The 20,770-nt window shown below is 30.3% G+C and overlaps 2 protein-coding genes across 2 annotated transcripts; one reads left to right on the forward strand and one right to left on the reverse strand.

Annotated features, from left to right (window-relative positions):
- Window positions 1–2,055: 2,055 nt before the first annotated feature.
- Window positions 2,056–6,604, forward strand: LOC125865017 (uncharacterized). Its single transcript, XM_049545168.1, has 3 exons — window positions 2,056–2,262; window positions 2,349–2,486; window positions 6,296–6,604. The coding sequence occupies exons 1-3, from the start codon at window positions 2,172–2,174 to the stop codon at window positions 6,310–6,312; spliced, it is 246 nt and encodes an 81-aa protein (XP_049401125.1). The 5' UTR covers window positions 2,056–2,171; the 3' UTR covers window positions 6,313–6,604.
- A 1,424-nt stretch (window positions 6,605–8,028) lies between these two features.
- On the reverse strand, window positions 8,029–9,646 carry LOC125864994 (transcription factor MYB41-like). The gene is made up of 2 exons (XM_049545146.1): window positions 9,509–9,646; window positions 8,029–8,954 (listed from the first exon to the last, which is right to left on the reverse strand). Exons 1-2 carry the CDS (start codon window positions 9,636–9,638, stop codon window positions 8,029–8,031), a joined length of 1,056 nt encoding a protein of 351 aa, XP_049401103.1. The 5' UTR covers window positions 9,639–9,646.
- Between the last annotated feature and the right edge of the window lie 11,124 nt (window positions 9,647–20,770).

Raw genomic sequence — 20,770 nt, forward strand, 5'->3', positions numbered from 1 at the left:
TATTTAATTAGATGTTTTAGATTTGAATCTTAGAAAATTTAAAAAAATTATTTAGAGCATTACCCTTCAAAAATAAGTCTTATAATACGTAAATTCGAATTTAATCAAATCTTTATAGAAATATATTAATATTGAGTGGATTTTTTTTTTTTACAAAAAACAAAATAGGGACGTTATGAATTTATTGGGACCTCAAGTAACCATAAAGAGAAATTGTTGAAGCACAGTTGTAGCATTAAGATGCAAAGGCCGGCTTGTGGGCTACTCTTTTTTAATCAATAAAATTTGAATTGATAAAGATATCACTGCAACAGTTTTTTTTTAAAAAAAAATCATTGATGTTTTATATTTGTGTTAGATTCTCGATTAATTTAAATTCAATCAACATAAAGCCTATTAGAGGGGAAAGTACTTATAAATTAAAAAAAATCATGTACAAAACTTATAATCGAAACTTCTAATTAAAAACAAAGAAATCTTATCTATTGCATCACAATCCTGTTTGGTACTTATCATTATTAAAATCTAATTCCATACGTGCTACTAATTGTTTGCCACGCTAAATTTGAATTGTTAATATCATTTATAATTGTCCATTGATCAATTCCATATTTTAAGGGCTTCCACTTGTCTCCAACCCTTTACTAATTTAAGTAAAATATGTGTTTTGTCATTTCAAACACTATTCATAACATGATTGAAGTGGACCAAAAAAATATTTCCATGTGTTATTCAAATGAATGTACATGTCTATGGTTTCACCTTATTATATCGCTAAAATATTCATATGTCATACACAAAAAATTGAGAACGTCATTTAATTTCTGTAAAATATCTCTTAAATATTCAAAATATGTGCAAAAAATGATGAGGCTTCACATACTTCTCCCCCAACTTCCTTCAAAGGATTCGTAAAATTCTTGCAAAAAATCATCCAAAAGTCATATCACCAAAATTTTCATAGGCTAAAACACACGAAAAACTGAGAAAATTGCCTTATTTCTGTAAATGGCTCCTAAATGCCCAAAATATATGGAAAAATGATGATGCTTCATGTTCTACTTCCCCTACTCCCTACAGAGGGTTCCGTAAAAGTTTTCCAAAAAAATCTTTCGAAAACCATATCATCAAAATATTCACATGAAAAACTTAACATATCACCTAATTCCTGTAAATGGATACTAAATGCCCAAAATAAATGCAAAAAATAGTGAGACTTCATCTATTACTACCCCAACTCCCTATGGAGAGTTCCGTAAAGATTTTGCAAAAAAAAAAAAATCTTCTGAAAGTCACATCACCAAAATATTAATGGACTAACACACGAAAAACTCAGAAAATTACCTAATTCTTGTAAAATGGCTCATAAATGCCCAAAATTTGTGCCAAAAATGGTGAAGCTTCACGTTCTTCTTTACCTAATCCCTACGGAAGGTTCTGTAAAAGTTTTGCAAAGAATAGTCTAGAGGCATATCACCAAAATATTAATGGGCTAACACACGAAAAACTGAGAAAATTGTCTAATTCCTCTAAAAGGGCTTTTAAATGCCCAAAAAATGGTGAGACTTCACGTATTGCTCCCCCAACTCCCTACGGAGGGTTTCATAAAGGTTTTGAAAAAAACTGTCTGAAAATCATATCACCAAAATATTCAAGGGTTAACACACACAAAAACTGAAAAAATCGCCAAATTCTTGTAAAATGACTCCTGAATACCCAAATATATGCAAAAGATGGTAATAACTCATGTACTACTCCCCAATTCCGAGGGTTCCGTAAAGATTTTGCTAGAAATTCATTCGAAAGCCATATCTCCAAAACATTTACGAGCTAACATACACAAAAAACAGAAAAAATCACCTAATTCCTATAAAATAACTTCTAAATGCCCAAATTTTTTAATTCCATCTTATTATTTATTTTGCCTTATTCATACCAATTAAGCATATTTCCATATACAAATCACATATTTTAATTATCTCAATTTGCGTGTCCTCGAGTCGCACTAAATAAATTTTAACTTTACAATTTTTTATGGGTTTGGCCCAAACCCGACCCTAGTAGAATCCGATACTATTGAAAAAGGGGCAGTGGAATTTCTCAGCCTATACTCCTCGCCTGCTGCTGACTGACTGACCATTTCTTCCCCGAAGAAGAAGAAGAAGAAAAAGATGCCGTTGAGTGCAACAATGGTGGGAGCCCTTTTGGGATTGGGTACCCAGATGTACTCTAATGCCCTTCGAAAACTTCCTTACATGCGCCGTATTCTTCTATTCTCCCCTTTTCTTTAATTTTTTTTCTGTTTTTTCTTGGGATTAGCTGCTGAATTTTTGGTTTCAATTGTGTAGATCCATGGGAACATTTGTTGGGTATGGGACTTGGTGTGGTGGCTGCCAATCAGATGGTGAAATGGGAAGCTAAGAGCAATGAAGATCTCGACAAATTGCTTGAGAAATCTAGGCTAGCTAATGAACGCCGTTACTTTGGTAAGTTTTCATATCAACCGAATTTCGATTGAACACCCTTTATTGCATTTCACTGTTTCTATCTATTAGCAATTGTGCAGTCACTTTGTAAAGACACAAGCTTTGAAATTGATAACCCAGATGTGCTTAAATGAGGGTCTCTACTACTGATTACTGCTAAATATGTTTTGACTTGGCATGAAATTTAATAAAATTTGAAAGATTTTTGAATCTTGTGGTCGGTGTTGAATGTAGCAAAATGCCCTTTTAGTCTTGTGGTCTTACATGTGCCATGTAAAAAATTGGAGTGAAAGAGTTGCAAAAAGGGAAAGAGGCATTCTTTTAATGTAAGACGAACAAATTGAAATGGAGGTAGTAGTATTGCCCTTAAAATTTATTGGAGGATATACATACAAGATGGCTGATTTGAAAAAAGGATTCTTGTTTGGGCTGGTCAATGTTATTTGTGGGTAAAATAAATCTTTGTTCTTCTAGAGGAAGTAGTCGGGCAATGGGAGGTCAGTGCAATTGATAGAGGAATCCTTAGAAAATGTGGGAATCATTAGTGATTCCATGCCTTAAAATTCTTAGGGATGTCTTTAAATAGTGAATAGCTTGTTTAAAACTGTAGAAAAGTTGTCTTTAAGGATATTGGCCGTCATTGCAAATCGGAGTCCTTTCTTGAAAAGATCCTATTTTTTTGTGTCTATCTTAATTCTTTTGTATTTGTCTTAAAATATGGTGAAGAAGTTTATAATTTTGATTGTGTTTCAATGGATTCTAGTTTTACTTTTGGGTTGCAAGTATCTAATTCTTGGATGTTAATGGATCTTGTTGTTCATTTAAAGCTTCCCAATTCATCATGTAATTTGCTAGTTTTACAAGGATAATTGAGTTGACCTTAAAGATGAAGCGTGTATTGTGAGATTTAACCGAGATCTAACAGTACCTCGACTATCCTCAAATATCTGTTATGCATTTGGATTGGCTTCCCTAGTATTTCCAGTACCATGTATAGTTTTCTCCTTAGATGACTATTGCACCTTAAAAGGAAGTTACGGAGCAAAGAAAAGATACTGGATAAAAGGTCAACCAGAATTAAGTTTTTGTTGTGTGGGTTAGGCACACGTCACTGGTTAGAATACTGCCATAGAGAAAAACTTTGTATTTAAGTGGAGAACAATAGAAGAGAGGGCCCGTTATCCATCAAGTTTCAAGCCATGCGCCTCCGGCGTCGGGAATTTATCGGTTATGAACAAAAAAAATATTTGCTTAGTTCAGCAATGCAGATGTTTACAGTTACCAACTGGGCCGTTATCTCTTTTGCTCCCTTGCTACTTCTACTGATTCACTTTCTCCTTCCAGAAGCTCTTTTTGGGCAAAACTATTATTCCTATACTCATGGGAAAAAGGATGATCAATCTCGGTTGCATCTTTTTCACACTTTGCACAAATTCCGCACATGCATATTCTTTGAAACCCAGTAACAAGCAGGTGGTTTCCTCTGGGATGTACCACCTTTAAACAGCTTTTGTCCCAAAACAGGTACTCTGTTACCACCATTGAAGTAAAACGAAAAGACAATAAGTAGTGGAATAACAGAACCAAGAATGATGAATTTAGAATTAGATCACATTAAAATTCTCATGAAATATAGCTTCCATATGCTATTAATATTTCTTTTATACATGACATAATTTGGTTGTCAAACTATGAAAAGAAAAGCTTTAAGAATTATATTTTGTTTTCAGCGACATGGGATGTGGTTTGTGTTAAATGGCCTTAGGTGTTGGTTGGGTTTATATTACTGATAGGTTTTGGCTTGGGCATTAGGTTAATTTCTGAGGGTAAAGGTGTCTGGGTGTTATATCTGAAGGTCATTGATTGGGCTCTGGCAAAAGAGGCAAACGAATATTTGACACTAACCTCATTCTCACATTTTGAATTAGAGTTGATGGTAGCCTTTTTGACTAAAGAGGCAAACCAAGGGGGGCATTCAATCTTTGATGCAACAATCTGTTGCTTTTTTTGGTATGGATATGTTGCATGAAGTATTTTAATGTTAGTAATTTTGTCTATGCAAAGAAAAAATGAATTAATAGGAAGTAACCACTACGAGTACTTACATGCTCAAACACATTCCAATAATCCAATCATGTTCACACCCAACAGAGCTAGTCGTTAAACCCAACAAGTATAAATTCCACCATTCAATGGTAAAAAGTACTTTGACAAGAATTATTTATAATATAATGTAATGATGGTATTAAGTTAAATTTTAAACATAAACTAATAATTAAGAATTTAGATGTTAATATTTTCACATACCAAGCTTGTCGTTTTAGATATAATCTTCTCTTGTACTTCAGTGCTTGGAACCAATTTTTCCATCCAAGCATACAACCATCTGTTGCTTCTTTACAATTTTCAATACCTTAATTTTGACAGAAGTACTCTGTACTTAGATAATGTCCAACAACCTTTGTCAAAATCAGTTTACCCTCAATACAAGGACCTTAAATCCCAAAAATCAATGAAAACCCTTTCCAAATTGACTTTCAAATCAACAATTTTTGTTCTCTACGTTGGGGTTTAAAAACTCCACTTTGTGGATAGAAATCGCAAAGTATGAAAGGAATATTCTTGGAAAACGAGTAAAATAAGGTTAGAAATACGTACCCAATGATTATAGGAGAAAAATAGATCAATTATCACTTGAGATGGATCTTTCTAGCTCCCAAAATGTCAAAATACAAAATGAGTTCGTTTAGATTTTTAACTCAGCAATTTTGTCGCTAAAACCCATTTTCCGTCACTAAAAGTATGCACTAGCAACCTTCAAACATCTTTTTGAACCTCGAAACTCATTTGGAAGCATATAAACATGAACCGACAGTGCAAATTTATCATAAAATATGTTTCAAAGCCAATGGAATTGTCAGATTTTAAAAAAAAGGATTGTTATGATAGAAATACCCCCTCGGAACGCCTTTAGGCCAAATACCCAAATCACAACCTAAGGTCTCGAGAATCGAACCAACCACCCTACTAGACCAAACTTGACGTTCCGAATTCAACGGAAGTGACAGAATCACCATCCAATGCTCTGATCATGAAATGTTGACCAAAGTCCATCATTTCAATATAACTCAACTCTAAATATCAAAACCACTAAAATCTCACCCGATCGCATCAAGAACCGTGCCAACCATCACACAACACATAATAAGCACAAAAAGATGTTTTGAAGACTCCTTGTCAAAATGTTGAAAGTCAAATTTTTTACTTTGCCAAGAATAAAATAAAATGGATGGGAACATTTTGGTACGCAGTGCATGAAAATGACATGTGAAATTTATATCTAAGATTATGGGAACCATTTTAGTAACTATGTAGGAAGAGTAGAACCATGAGTTAAGGTCTTAGGTTCAAATTCCAGCGGAAGCGAAAACACTAGGTGATTTTTCTCATCTGTCCAAGCCTTGATGGACAGAGTTGCTTGGTACCTATGCTGGTGGAATTAATCGAGGTGTGCGCAAATTGACTCACACACCATGGTTATAAAAAAGGAAGAGTAAAAGCATACTACAATACCAAAGGCTCAACGAAACTGATGGAGAAAGTATCCTATTGACCCTATGTTCAACCATCAAGTTTGTGCTCCATGTTTGTGTCTGTATGCTTTGAGGTGTGTGCCTCCCGCAAGTTACTCTTCTGCGCTCTATTATTTTTGCTGGAATGACTTTCTTTTATGTTGTGTGTAGTCTATTTTAGTTTTTTTCAACTCTTGTATCGTAGTTGTCCTAATCTCACTGGAGCTTTTGTTGCAGATGAAGATGAAGATTAATACTATGGATGGTTTCCAGAGAGTATGTTGTGATAGCGGCTGCAATGAGTCAAATTGTTTGCTTAAGCAGTTTTTTCCCCTTTTATAAGATTTGCAGTACATTGATCTTTTGTATCGGTGAAGAACACTTTGCAATAATCATATTTTGAATGTCTTGCAAAATGTGTTTTACCTAATAATGAGATCATCCATAGTCTCCTACAGTCAGTCCTATGACTGTTTTGGATCATTTTATATGTTATGAACCTCAACTTTTTAACATTAAAAAAACAGAACTATGGTGTTTCCTTTACGTGCTCCTATGGCTAAATTCCGAGGTCTATCTGAAACAACCTCAACCTCTCTGCCCCCAAGGTAATTAAGGGTAAGTTTTGTGTATACCCTATCCTCCCATGCTTCCGCTTTGTAGGATTACATCGAATATATTGTTTCTTTTTCAAAGAAACATGAGAAACCAACTTTCTATTATAACAATTATTTTTATAATAACATTTTATTGAAGTAGTCTATTTTTGTGGAACTGATATTTCATATTATATGATTTGTATAACATGTATAAATTATAGGAACCACATATTATAAGTACTAAATAACATCCTATCCCTTCTAGTTTTCTATTTATCAAAAATCCCTTAAAAATGATGTTTGCGGGATATATAGCATTGTGCACGGGATACATTAAGTTTGATACATTTCACATAGCGGGATACATAGCGTTGTGCACGGGATACATTAGGTTTGATACATTTCACATAGCGGGATACATAGCGTTGTGCACGGGATACATGCGGGATACATAGCATTGTGCACGGGATACATAGTGTTTGATACATTTCACATAGTGGGATACATAGTGTTGTACACGGGATACATACGGGATACATAGGTAAAATAAGAGATTTCTGAAATTTTTGAAATAAGTAGGGATAAATAGATATTAAGGTAAGTAAAAGAGTGTAGTTAAGTAATTTGTCCTAACAACATTTTGTTATAATAGTTAAAAAAATTTATCATAGAGTGATTTAATCGTGTATCACTTTGTCCCAAAAGTTCTTTTTTGCTAATGATCCCAATTTTGTAAAGTTTATTCTACCTTTTTAAACTTGTTGACTCTTTCTCATTTGAACTTTATACATGCTTGATTTTTAAAAATATAAAACAGTTTCAAAATCTTATAAATGAATTGCTGGGGGAACTCAGAGAAAAGAACCCCTCCAAAAGTAGACTATTTGCGGTGAACACATGGTATTTTTTAATAAATTGTATAAAAAAAATACGGTATAAAAATTTTTCGTTAAGAGAATAATGGAAAGTGTAAAAGTGATTTATTTTAAATTGAGAAATCACATGTCTTTTTTTTTTTTGAACAGATCAACAACGAGTGTCATATAAAATAAAACAGAACAATATACAAGCAACATTAATTCTAGAATTAGTGAATGTCTCTATTGGACATCACCACTAATAGGAAATAATTAATCATGACAATAGTTACAACAGACATTGTAATCATGGTTTTTTTCGTTTTTCATTTCCACAAGTTAAACATGAATTAATCTTTTCAAAATAATCATGATCATTTTTGACATAAAGCTACAACTACCATTTTCCTTTATAACCCCCCCACCCCCCCCAAAAAAAAGTGTAATACAAAATAAACATGCAAGAAAGATATACTAGCCACTAGGAAACTAAAAAATTTGTTAAAAAAACTTCTTAACAATCCCATGAAAGTTGATCCATAGAATTAACATTGGTGTATAATCCACAAGGCATGAATGCAGAATCCATAAACTCAAAATCGAAGCTAGAGTTGTCGTTGAACGTTTTTTCCACCGTTTGATCATGGCCATTAACCACCTTGTAGACATCTTCTTGATCATCACAAAACTTAGTCTGAATAATTGGCAATTGCTGATCACCTTGTAATTGTACTACTTGCATTTCTTGATCTTCTTGTCCATTGATAGGATTTAAGGTTGTTGGTTCAAGTCCAGTTCCATTCCACATGCTATTCTCATTTATATAAGATGACACATTAATATTAGCCGCGCTTTCCATTAAAGAACAACTCATGAAATCCAACATGGAATCTCGAGTAGTAACAAGATTTCTCTGATCACTTGTTTGAGACTGAAGCGTAGTAGTTACTGTATTATGATTTCTCTGCTCGCTCCACGCGTAAGTAGGGTTTTGGTATTCAATGTTAGGAACAATAGGAGTGTAATTGTATGTAATATTATCACAATAAGGGAAAAGAGTAGATTTCAAATCCATTGAAATTATCTCTTTATTTGTTGAAGTATCAATAGTGAAAATTGAGGTGGAATCTTGATTATGATAAGTGTAATTGTTGGATTTTTTGGTTGAATTGTTGGATTTGTTCTTGAGGAGATTGTGAGTATTTGGATCTAATCCTTGAGCAATGAGTTTTTTCTTAATGCAAGAATTCCAAAAATTCTTCACTTCATTGTCTGTCCTACCTGGTAAATGTTTCGCTATTTGTGCCCATCTATTTCCCAATATTCTATGAACATCAATGATTGTTCTTTCTTCTTGTTCAGTAAATGAACCTCTTCTTAAATCTGGCCTCAAGTAATTTATCCATCTCAATCTACAACTTTTTCCACACCTTTGTAGCCCTGTAAATTGTTCGAAAATATAATTAAGTGAATAAGAACATCATCGTACATATTTTTAACTTAAATGAAATAGTATGTATCAGATCGGATTATAAAGAGAGTCTGATCAATTCAACTCTCACTGTCACACATTATAATAATAATAAAGGTCTAACGATGTCCTTTATAGGTCGGAAGCATTTCAGCGAAATATGAGAGAGAGGCTGTAAATGCATTCCTTCCTTCTCAAAAAACACTCTTTGAGTATGTTGACCGAATGATTGACACTCACATTTCAAGTGATTTTGTCACTACAATTACTAGAAAATTATGGTGCTTGGCTCATGAAAAAATAATCAAATCGCACAACGGGAAGAGTATTATATATATAATCAAGTAAATAAAAATGTGTACATACGATTCTCTCTCTAGCTATGCATGATATAACAAGTTTGATTTTTTGAGATAAGACAATTGCACAATTCAACACAAAACTTAAACCATAAAACAAGAAGCCCTCCATTAAAGAAAAATATGAGAAATCAACAAAAATATGTATTATGTGTATATGAAACCTGCTAGTTTAGGAACAGAACTCCAACAGCCATGGCCTTGTGTGGTGATATGTCTCATGAGTTTTTCATCTTCTTCTGGAGACCATAGACCTCTTTTCACTTTCTGTTTGCTGCAGCAGTGATGTCCCATCCCTATTTGTCCTTAAATTATAAGTTGCATAATAATCTTCATCTATATTTATATATAATATATGTGGTGGCTTCTCTGTATGAATAATAATAGTTTAATTAAAATACAATTAATGTTTTCACTACACTACAAAAACATAGATAGACTAATGTTTAATGTTTTCTTTCTCCAAATATTTGTAATTACTATACGTGTGCAACAAAGATGAAGTAGACGTCTTTCTCAATGACTATAATAGAGAGAGAGAGAGAGACTTAGCTTTAACTTGGAGTGTACTCATTAGAGGACCACCTTTGGTACTCATTGTGCGATGTATCATGTAATTGATAAAATTGTTATCGTGTGATTATCAGAAAATTATGAATTTAAATGGTAAAAATAATCTCTTGTAGAAATATAGGATAAAATTATATACATTATATTTTTACGGTCCAACCTTCTCTTGGACCCCAAACTATAAGGAAAGCGCGGTTAGTGCACCTGACTATCTTTTCTTTCTTCTTATTTTGTTTTTTGTTAAATTTTTTTGAAGTTATGTTTTGTCGGTGTGTATATATATAAATCATACTATTTATAGGGTGATTATAGTGTAAGTGCTGGAGGGTGGAAGTGAATCTCATATTAGAATGAAAAGAAAGTAAAAAAATTTATAAGATTCAAATGATACGTGTGCTTTCGGGGTCGGTAATAATATAGTACAAGTGGACAATTTACGTGTTATGGACTTAATATGGTCGTGACAAATTGTAATAAATTTATACAATAAGCATTAATAATAATAATTATACCTGCTGCTATAGTATGTGAAAATTAAACTATTATATTTATACCATCAGAGTAGCTTTTAACTTTGTTTTAGCATTTTCAAATATTATTATTTTATACATGAAGATCGTCATGAATACAAGAAATGGATTTTTTAAAATTATACTCAATATTACTATATTTTGTTTCATATTTCTGTATTGATTTGACAATTTCTCAAGTGAAAAGAAATAAGGCACACTTTATAATATATATATATATATTTAAAATAACTATAATATTGTATACACACACATGCGCATAATATTCTACAAGCTTTCCTATTTTGTTCCAAATAAATTTAATCAGTGTTACAAATAAAAATAAAAGTAACACTATCAATGTAGTTTACATGTTGTAACACACGATCTTACTTGATTTTGATTAGGTTATTTATAAGGTGACCTGATAATATAAAAAAAATAATTCATAAGCACACAATTTGACGCTTGTGACAGCAATTGAATCACATAAAAGGATTGACAAGACTTTTAGACTAGCAAGCTTTTGAAGAATAGATGAACATGATACCTTAGAGGAATCCTACATTGAAATAGAAGAGAGAATGTGAAGGACTTTACAAGACACAATACAAAGTTCACATGGCACATACAGGGGTGGCTCTGCCTTATAAAAGTTAAGGCATGTGCCTTAGGCACCCAATTTTGGAAGGCCTCAAATTTTTACCAAGAACAAATTATGTGTTATTTTTTTATTAAAAAAATTAACTATTATAATAAAAAGTATATATATATTTTTTTTTTTCTTTTCTAACATTCACATTATTTATTTTTTTAAACTCATTTTTGCTTAAAGTTTGTCAACTTGTTGCTTGTAGAATTGTGTTAACAAGTCATATAATGATTGCTTTAATAAAATAATATTTTTCAACGTTAATTGATAAAATCTTACCTAAACTAATCATTTTAAATAAAAAGAAGTACTCGAAAAAATCATTTATAAAAAAATTAAAGTAATAATTTGCATCTAAATAGTTATAAAAATAATTTTTAAAATACATATATATGAAATTTTTTAGGCCTCAATTGAAATTTTGTTTTAGGCCCCCAATTACGTTGAGTCGCCCCTGGGTACATATGCTTTTGAGTTCGAAGATGACCAATTAAGTTCGAGGGACAAATTTGTGAGTTAGTTGGGCCGTATACGTGCTATAAACTAAAGAGCAACTTTCACATATAGCAAACACAAAATTCATATTTGTATGCTATAGCAAAGTTTGCATAATTGCGCTCCATAGCAAACATAAATATGTATATTTCGCTATACATATACAAAAGAAAGCAATTGTATAATCTGCTTTGATATACATATACAAAAAGATCAATTGTATAAAGTGAGAGAGGCGAGTGAGCGAGCAAGATTTGGGAGAGTGGCGAGAGAGATCTGAGAGAGGGGAGAGAGGGAAATGAAAATATATGTATATATATAATTTTCACGCATTTTATACATTTGTGTTTTTGTATAAAGTGAGAGAGCGAGATCTGGGAGAGGGGGAGAGAGGGGAACGAAAATATATGTATATATACAATTTTCTCTCGCTTTATACAAACACAAACACATTTTATACAATTTGCGTTTTTTGTATAAAGTGAGAGAGGCGAGTGAGAGAGAGAGATCTGGGAGAGTGGCGAGCGAGATCTAGGAGAGGAGAGAGAGGGGAACGAAAATATATGTATATATACAATTTTCTCTCGCTTTATACAAATACAAATGCACTTTATACACTTGCGTTTGTATAAAAAATGAGAGAGGCGAGGGAGAGAACGAGAGTGACGAGCGAGATTCACCAGGAGAGATGAAATAGCAACAGTTTGCTATGAGGTACAATTAAATCAAACTATATTTATAGCATTTAATTTGAATTAATAGTTTGCTATTATATACAATTTTCCCTAAACTAAATTGGATAGTGACATATATGGTATTAGAGTTGGACCTCCTTAGTACAATGATGGTAGAAAGTTCAACGAGAACACTGAGTTTGTAAGAGGCCTTATACGATATATACATCACAAGTTTACATAATATACGTACTCTTTAGGCTTTATAACTAACGAATAAATTCGTAATATCAGTCGAGCCAACGCAGACAATACATGCCATAAGTTTAGGTCGTGCCACACCACTTATTTGTATTATATTTCTTTTGTGGACCAATAAAGAAGGTATTCTTAGGGGGAAATGATGTCAACAAACAAAACCCTAATACAAGAAATCTCTTAACCATCTGAAAGGTGAAAGCATAAAATAAACGACTAATTAATGAAAACCATATTTGTCATTATACAATTATTTTCGACCTACATCAACGGCTTTTTCCAAACACTTATATAAATGTATATTTGTCTCCAAAAAGTTGAAACATACTCAAATAATTACTTACTCCTTCGAATTCAAGTTATTTGTAGTATTTTTCTTTTACACGCTTCTTAAAAATAATTAATTTTGAGGTCTTTTTAAAATTATTTTACCTTCATAATTTATACTCTATTGAAATATTTATAGTATTTAAGAACAACTATTAGTGTTATCTACTACGGATAAAATAAGAAAAAGTAATTAATTTTTTTACTAACTTTTAAAATGGCAAGTAACTCAAAATAATTATTTTTAAAAATTACGACTGATAATTTGAAACTAAGGAGTAAAAGGAAAACAAACAAAGAGTACAATTATGAGTCAAATATGTAAAGACACAATTTTACTTTTAATGTTCTAGTTTCTATTGATGATATTGACTTTTTATTTATTTATTTTATTTTAGACATGTTTTGAAAAAGCCAACAAATTTACCAATTAAAGCCTGCCGACGGACACGAAATTGTTAAATTTTTGGTGTTATGATGTTATTTTCTTGAAAATGCGTGCAAATAATTCTTATTATTAAAAAAAAAACAAGAAGTTATGATGTTATTTAGTGAAAAATGTGTACAAAAAAATCTTAAAATATGTAAAATTATATGATTTTCTTACTTTAGATCATTTGCAATAGTAATTACCTTGTTGAATAAAAGACAAGTCATTATTGTTGGAAATGAGTGATAGTACGTATGGCCATTTAGGGGAAGACCTAATCATTAGACCTCCCATCATTTTCCTAGCATTCAAATTCAACATAAATTACTTCTCCATATTACTTTACATGTCGTTCTTATTAAATATAAACAAATAAAAATGAACAAACGAAGTAATAATTATTCTTTGAAGTGATATGTATTGAGTTATTAACATAGAAAAATGTAAGTGAAAAGCACAAACATGTACTCTAACATTGTGAACAAATCCAGGATTTAAATTTAAGAATTTTTATACCTATCCGAAATTAATATAAGAAAATAAATGAATTTTCATAAATATTTAATAAACTTTTTAATACTAATACATTATTTGAACAAAAGATATTTTGATTTTGATGATAAAAGGAATCCCACATTAGTGAGGAATGAGATTTCAGATTCTTTATATGGCCCGAACAATTCTCCTTCTTTTAAACCAATTTTTGAAAAATGTATTAGGATCAAAATTTATTTTGACATGCTATTGAAACTAAATTCGATCTGAATCAACAAGTTTATTTTATCTTTTGAATTTAAAATTATAAACATAAAATTCTGATTCCACCACGATGGTTGCTTGGAGTACCAATTTTTTTTGGTGTCAACGAATTAGATGAATAGATGATGATGATTGGGCTATCTTCCTTTAATCATATTTTACCCTATACTCTCATTTTCCTCCTATTCTTTCACTAAACTTTTTACAAAGAATCTTCTACATTTTTTATTTTTAATTTTTTTGTGGTATTGTTTCTGTGGAGGAAATCACGTTAAAAAGCAAAGCCTAAAAGAAGGGCATATCAAAAGAAATTCAAACAACTTTTTTCCTACTTTCTTTCTTAATCAAGGTTTTCTTAAAAAAGAGTGTCATCACACACATCTTTAAAAAATAAATAAATTACATAATGTGTGTGAATAATATAGGGAAAAAAGTTTATATATGTTATTGAACTTTTAGAAATGACCAAGTTATTTATTTTGTTATGCTATCATCTTGATTTTAAAAAAATGGATATTTGTATCACTCTTCACTAATTGCTCAAATAGGATTTTAAAAGCCGTAACAATTAAACGAGCCACATCACTAACCAGTTCTTTTTTTTTTTCAACAAACTGGCTTTAATTTTTAATTTCGACCAATTTAAATCGAAAGTGATTTGAGTTTTAATTTTAAAAATCAATAAAATTTGATTTAATAATTTAATTTTAGGGTAATCAACAATAAAAATAATTGAGGAGGACATAAAATGAAACAAATACCGTTAGTATTAAAGAGGGGCAAACAAATTGATGTGACACTGTAAATCTTCATGGGAATCATAATAAAATGTGTAATAATAAGCATATATAATATAATTAATAGAGAATATTTGTTTTATGTCAACATATGTTTATTGATTATGATGATCGATGTGATGGAGGTTAAAAATACATAGGAGTAATATAAAGCAAAATGATGCTCTAGAAGGTAGGAAATCAATTAAGCTTTTTCTGTTATTGATTTATTAAGACTTTGTTGTTAAAAGTATTAAGAATTTATCATCATCATTAATTATAATGCTAATATTATCATTACTTTCTAGATTAAAAATGCACTTTGCCGACAATTATGAAATCTAATTACCTTGGTGTTACCATTTTTATTTTTACTTTACCTTTAGAGTAAAGGATTAAAATTGTTTTCAACTATGTGAAATAAGGTTGATCAGAATTGAAATTAATAGTTTTAATAAAAAAAAAATAGAATTTGAATTTTCAATATGGAAAGTTAAAAAATACTATCTTCTTAAATATAATGAATTTTATGTAATGCAAATACAAATTAATCAGGATCTCAATAAGAATATCAAACATCGAATAAAAAATAAAAAGAAAAGACAATAGTCAAGAGTTCATGATTCAAATTGTATATTCAAACGATTTGGAATTTCAAAATTCCTGTCCCACTATTGCTTGATTATGTCTTCCTTATTTTTCTGGTAACTTCGTGGTAGGAGATCGAACTCTTTGGCGACGTTTAGATTTCATTAAGTTGTTATAAATGAAAATATGTAAAAAGTTTGTTTATTAAAAAGAAATATATTATTAAATCAAAAATAAAAAATGTATATCTATAAAAAGACAAACACAAGTAGATTTTCTTCGTAGAGTTATCATCATAAATCATAATTGATAGGTATTATTTAATTTGATTTGGGCTAATAATTTAATTTACCACTTAGAAGTGAACGAAATATCAATATTAGCGATTTAGGAGTGTAAATTAATTTAATTTGAACTTATTTATCTTAATCACATACATATATGGACAATGGGCACAAATGGTATGCTCAAATCTGATGTTACAAATAAAAACTATGGTTAAAAGAAAAGAAAACATATAAAATATATTATAATAATTTCTATTCGAAAATAATTTTAAAAACTTTTATATATATATATAATGTCGAATAGAATTCATAACGTAGAATTCATAAATTGGATGGCGTGATTCATATTTTTCCAACCAATAAGAACATCCATCACTTTCACTATAATTTATATCTTATCCTTAATTTACTATCACTTTAAACAAAGCTTCCCTTTCCTTCATTGAATATTAGGGTAGAAAGTAACGGGATAGTTGAATACTATTGTTTCTTTATTAACATTGTTAGGTTTACTCTCATACAATATTATTCTTCGAATTTAGTAGTAATTATCAATTATTTTCTTTGCTATAGCTATCATATTATTTGTTGGTTATTGGATCTTTTCTTCCATATGTTCAGTATGACTCCTTCACTAATGAAGATTTACTTTGCGTACTACTTAATTTTTAATATATTTTATTTGAGCTGAGAGTTGCCTTTGTACACAGTGGCGGACCTAGGATTTTTGTTCAGGGGATTCGAAAAATAAAAGTATAAACGCGTATATATAAGCCAACAAAACAAAATCTCAAGAAAGTCGTAGTATTTAGTTTTAATGGCGGACCCTTGAATTTTTTTGGGTTTAAAACCACACTTTTAGCATGTTTTATAAAATAAAAAACTAAAAAAAACGTCAAAAATGGAACTGAAACCTTAAAAAAAAAAAAACTGAAACTGAAAAAGAAAAAATAAAAAGCTAATGAGGGATTCGAACCCTCGACATAAGGCTTAATTTTCAGGGAACTTGCCACTGGGCTATCTCTTTTTCCTTGTCATTAAGGGGGTTCAAAATATATATATCCACATAAATACAGAAAATTACTTTATATATACAGTGTAATTTTTTGCCGAGGGGGTTCGGGTGAACCCCCTGGAACCAACATGGGTCCGCCCCTGTTTGTACAATTTATTTACTTAAGTTGTTAAATGATTTAGTCACACACTTCAATACGGTAAAGCATACTAGAGATTCTAGATATGAGTCTCACTTTCATCATTACCCAAAATGATTTTTCATGTGCTTGACTAAAGAAAAAGAATCAAGCTTGCACATGAAGAAGCGTATTAAATATAATAATCAAGTACATAAAGGTACAATCAATCTAACCGCTTAAATTTTTGAATGAGTTGGTCACACACTTCAATACTTGAGTCCATTACTCTAAAAGTTGTTCAAAGTTATAACGGAATACTTCACATATTGAGCAAAGTGTATCAATAATTGAGATTATGTTAAGAGCATAGAGGGCAAACCAATAATAAAAGCTTAAATATCTGCATTAATTGCTTAATTAAATTATGTTGCTAAGTGCACGTCAATGTCTAATCAGATGTTAACCGATATTTGTTATGTTATGATTTTGATTTAAAATTTAACAATTATTATATTACATAAACATGTTATATAAATACTACCTTGTCAAAATGTTAATTCTTAGGGTATGTCCCATAATGAAGTAAAACGTTTTTCACCAAAATAAGTACGTACTAGATTTTTACTTATTTTCTATGTTTGATACGTAAGTAAAAAAATATATTCTAAAAATAGTTATATATAAGTGTGCTGAAAAGTGGGGGAGGAGACAATCAACGAAAAATGTTATTCTCGTGAAATTTATTTTTTCTTACTTTTAGCTTGTTTGACCAAGCAAGCTTTTTTTCAGAAGTGTTTATTTTTCCCAAAAATGATTCTTTAAAAGAACTATTATTTTTAGCTTATGAAAATTAAAACAATTTCGGTTATTCCCAGAAACACTTTTCTACCAAAAATTTGACCAAATACCATATTTTCTAAAATAAGCAATTTTAATCTTCCAAAAATAACTATAAGAAAGATTATAAGAGTAATTAAGTTGAATTAATTATGTTTATGTGGTTTGTTTGACAAAGTCCAATAATTCTTCCAGCCAGGGAGAGAGGAAAATTAGGAGGTGAAGTGTATAAGTAGAATATCCATGTTTATACTTCAAATAAATCAATACGAAATAACAAACTCCTTAAGTACAATTATTTGGGATAATTACAACTGTATCATTTTGACTAATTAATTAGAGTAACTTGATTTATATTGATGGAGAATAAGTTACACAATTGGCCGCTTGGCTGAAAATATTAACATGCCCCTAATCGATATACATATATTATACATTAACATACATAATTGCACACATAAAACGGAATGAACAAAGCCAAAAGTCAAGGTGCATAGCGGTCTTTTCAAGAATAAGGGGTTTGAAAAAAAAAACACAATCCATAGAAACCACAAACAAGTAATTTAACTCAATTCCTTTTCTTGTAGGTCGAGCTTCTGCCTTTTCACCTTGTTCAGTATATATATTATGTATCTATTGGCTATTTAGTTTTTATTTATTTTGGATGGGTGGCAAAACTATGTAAAGTCCCAACTATTATCTTTTAATTGGGAGAAGATAAATTTGTCCATTTCTTTGTAAAGGGATAATTGAAGGGTTATGGAAATGGAGAGATTAATTTGTTACTTTTTCTAAGTAATGAAAGTTGTTCCAATTAGAACAAAGGAATACATAGGAGAGTTGGTTTTTTTTCCTAAGAGAAATCACTAATTAATTTGTATTAGAAGAAAAAAGTTTCTTGTAATCATACCTAAAGAAATTTGTGAAGAATTGAGCTGGCAAAGGATATGTAAGAAGGTTGAATTGCATACAAGCAAGGAAAAAAAGTAAAGAAAAAGGATTTCTATTCAAACAATATCTTGTGACAAATTATTTTTTAAATTTTACTTATGTATCTCTTGTACTACATTTGTGATGATGGATTATAAATTATAGTATCTCCCTCAATTTGCTTGGGATTGATGATTAATTGTTATTGCTATCATCCTTTTGGGCTGAATTTGTATATCAAGACTCTCACTAACACTCATCTAGTTCACATTGCCTTTAAATGTATATACATTAGATAATCTAGTTGTGTATATATTTGTAATTTTATGTATAACATCACAACATAAAAAATGATCTTTATCGACAATTAATTAACAGTAATAGCTCAATCGTTGCTAAATATGTATTTTTAGCGGCAATTAACATTCTTTGTATATGTCCCTAAAGCCTTTAGCGACATTGGATCTAATGACACTTAACTAATGCCGGTAAAGACTTTAGCACTCTTTATTAAAGTGTCTATTTATTGCTGCAAAAAAATTGTTTTTGTTGTAGTTAATGTATAATGGTCGGTTATTCACATGAATGTCCCTATTTTGAGGTGGTCTTTAATTTTTAGTCCTCAATTTTTTCTCTTAATTTTTGCTCTTCAACACTTTATGTAACATGAAGTGGTCGAAAATACCCCTGACATCGGGAAAAAAATTCTCAAGGCAAAAAAATATTCCTAAGGCACAAATTATGCCTTACAAAAAACCCGCAAGGTATAACTTAGTTCCTATAGAATTTATATAGATAGAGGCATAAGTTCAGCTTCAGAATCCTCAAAGTTATGTCTTAAAGACTTTAAAGAGTCAGAACTTGTTCCTAGAGAACTTTTCTTGGACTAAACTCTTGACATACAAAGCAAAAAATCTCTAGACTTATGTCTTGCGAATTAGTTACTACTACACAATTTATGTCAGATTAGGTAAAAGTTCTCTAAGTTTTTACTTGGTGAAATCAAGTCATAGTTAATGGTATTTTAGCCCACAAATTTTCATTAAATGATTAAAAGCATGAACAAAAATTAAGAACCATCCATTTTGAGTGGAAAAAATTATAGACCATCTTGAAATAGGAACAAACCGTATAAAAACTTGATATATAATTGCATGTAGACATACAAATAAACACGAGTCTTCCTTCGTCTGAGTCGAAATTAAAGTAGTATTTAGTATATATATATATATATATATATATATATATATATATAAACTGTATCTATTTATTTAGATATGAATATCTCTCCCAATAACCATTAAAATAATGAGCTCTCACAATTATACAAAGTTATGCAGAAATATGTATGCATATACCTCTTTGTATATTTTCATTTATATATGATTATCTCTTTCCATTAACCCTCACAATTATATAGATTGGTTATACAAAAATATATACTATTTGTGTTTTTATGTATATTGATCCTCCTAAAAAATGATATAACTATGAGCTATGAGATTTGTCATTAATTTGTCGCTCAATAACCCGTAGTGTTACCGCCCAACATTACAAAACTTGTTATCTCTAGTTAAATATATACATATATACCCAAAAATAATATTAGTTTAGTTGTATTTTTTCTTACATATTTCTTGTTTTTAATATAGTATTTTTAAACGACATTAAACATTTAATTCACATAATAAATTACTCATATTATTTATAAAATAAAAATTAATTCTAGTTAATAAGATGTTAATAATTTGTTTGTAATTTACTAACTTTGTTCTAAAATATTTCTAATAAAAAAAATTCTTTTTTTCTTTTATTTAAATTTTGTATTTTTTTTTTATAATGTCCAATATTGTTTCGTGAAATTAAAATATCAAAATTCAGGCACTTCAATTGGGATCCCAAATTTTTAAAGACGAAAGCAAACATTTTACTAGCTAGCTTGCCCTCACCTTGAATCACCTCTAGCACCCGACACCATTATACAACTACTCCTATTTGCACGTGTAAGTGGTTCAAGATCCTTGTGGAAATGGTATTAGCTTTTCGATTGAACCAAAATCATACTCTTCATAGTCTCAATCCCTAATATACAACTCGTCCTAATCCCTAATACACAACACGTTGAAGGTGATGTTAGATTATAGACAAAATAAAGATCCCTACCTAATGTGTGAGATGATGGAAGTAATGATAGCTTT

This window comes from Solanum stenotomum, chromosome 5 (assembly GCF_019186545.1).
Source record: "Solanum stenotomum isolate F172 chromosome 5, ASM1918654v1, whole genome shotgun sequence".
NCBI lineage: Eukaryota > Viridiplantae > Streptophyta > Magnoliopsida > Solanales > Solanaceae > Solanum > Solanum stenotomum.

Coding starts and splice junctions, on each gene's coding strand:
- LOC125864994 (XM_049545146.1), bottom strand. CDS start 9,638: ATGGGACATCACTGCTGCAGCAAACAGAAAGTGAAAAGAGGTCTATGG. Junction 8,955..9,508: donor TTCTGTTCCTAAACTAGCAG/GTTTCATATACA, acceptor AACAATTTACAG/GGCTACAAAGGTGTGGAAAA.
- LOC125865017 (XM_049545168.1), top strand. CDS start 2,172: ATGCCGTTGAGTGCAACAATGGTGGGAGCCCTTTTGGGATTGGGTACC. Junction 2,263..2,348: donor AAAACTTCCTTACATGCGCC/GTATTCTTCTAT, acceptor TCAATTGTGTAG/ATCCATGGGAACATTTGTTG.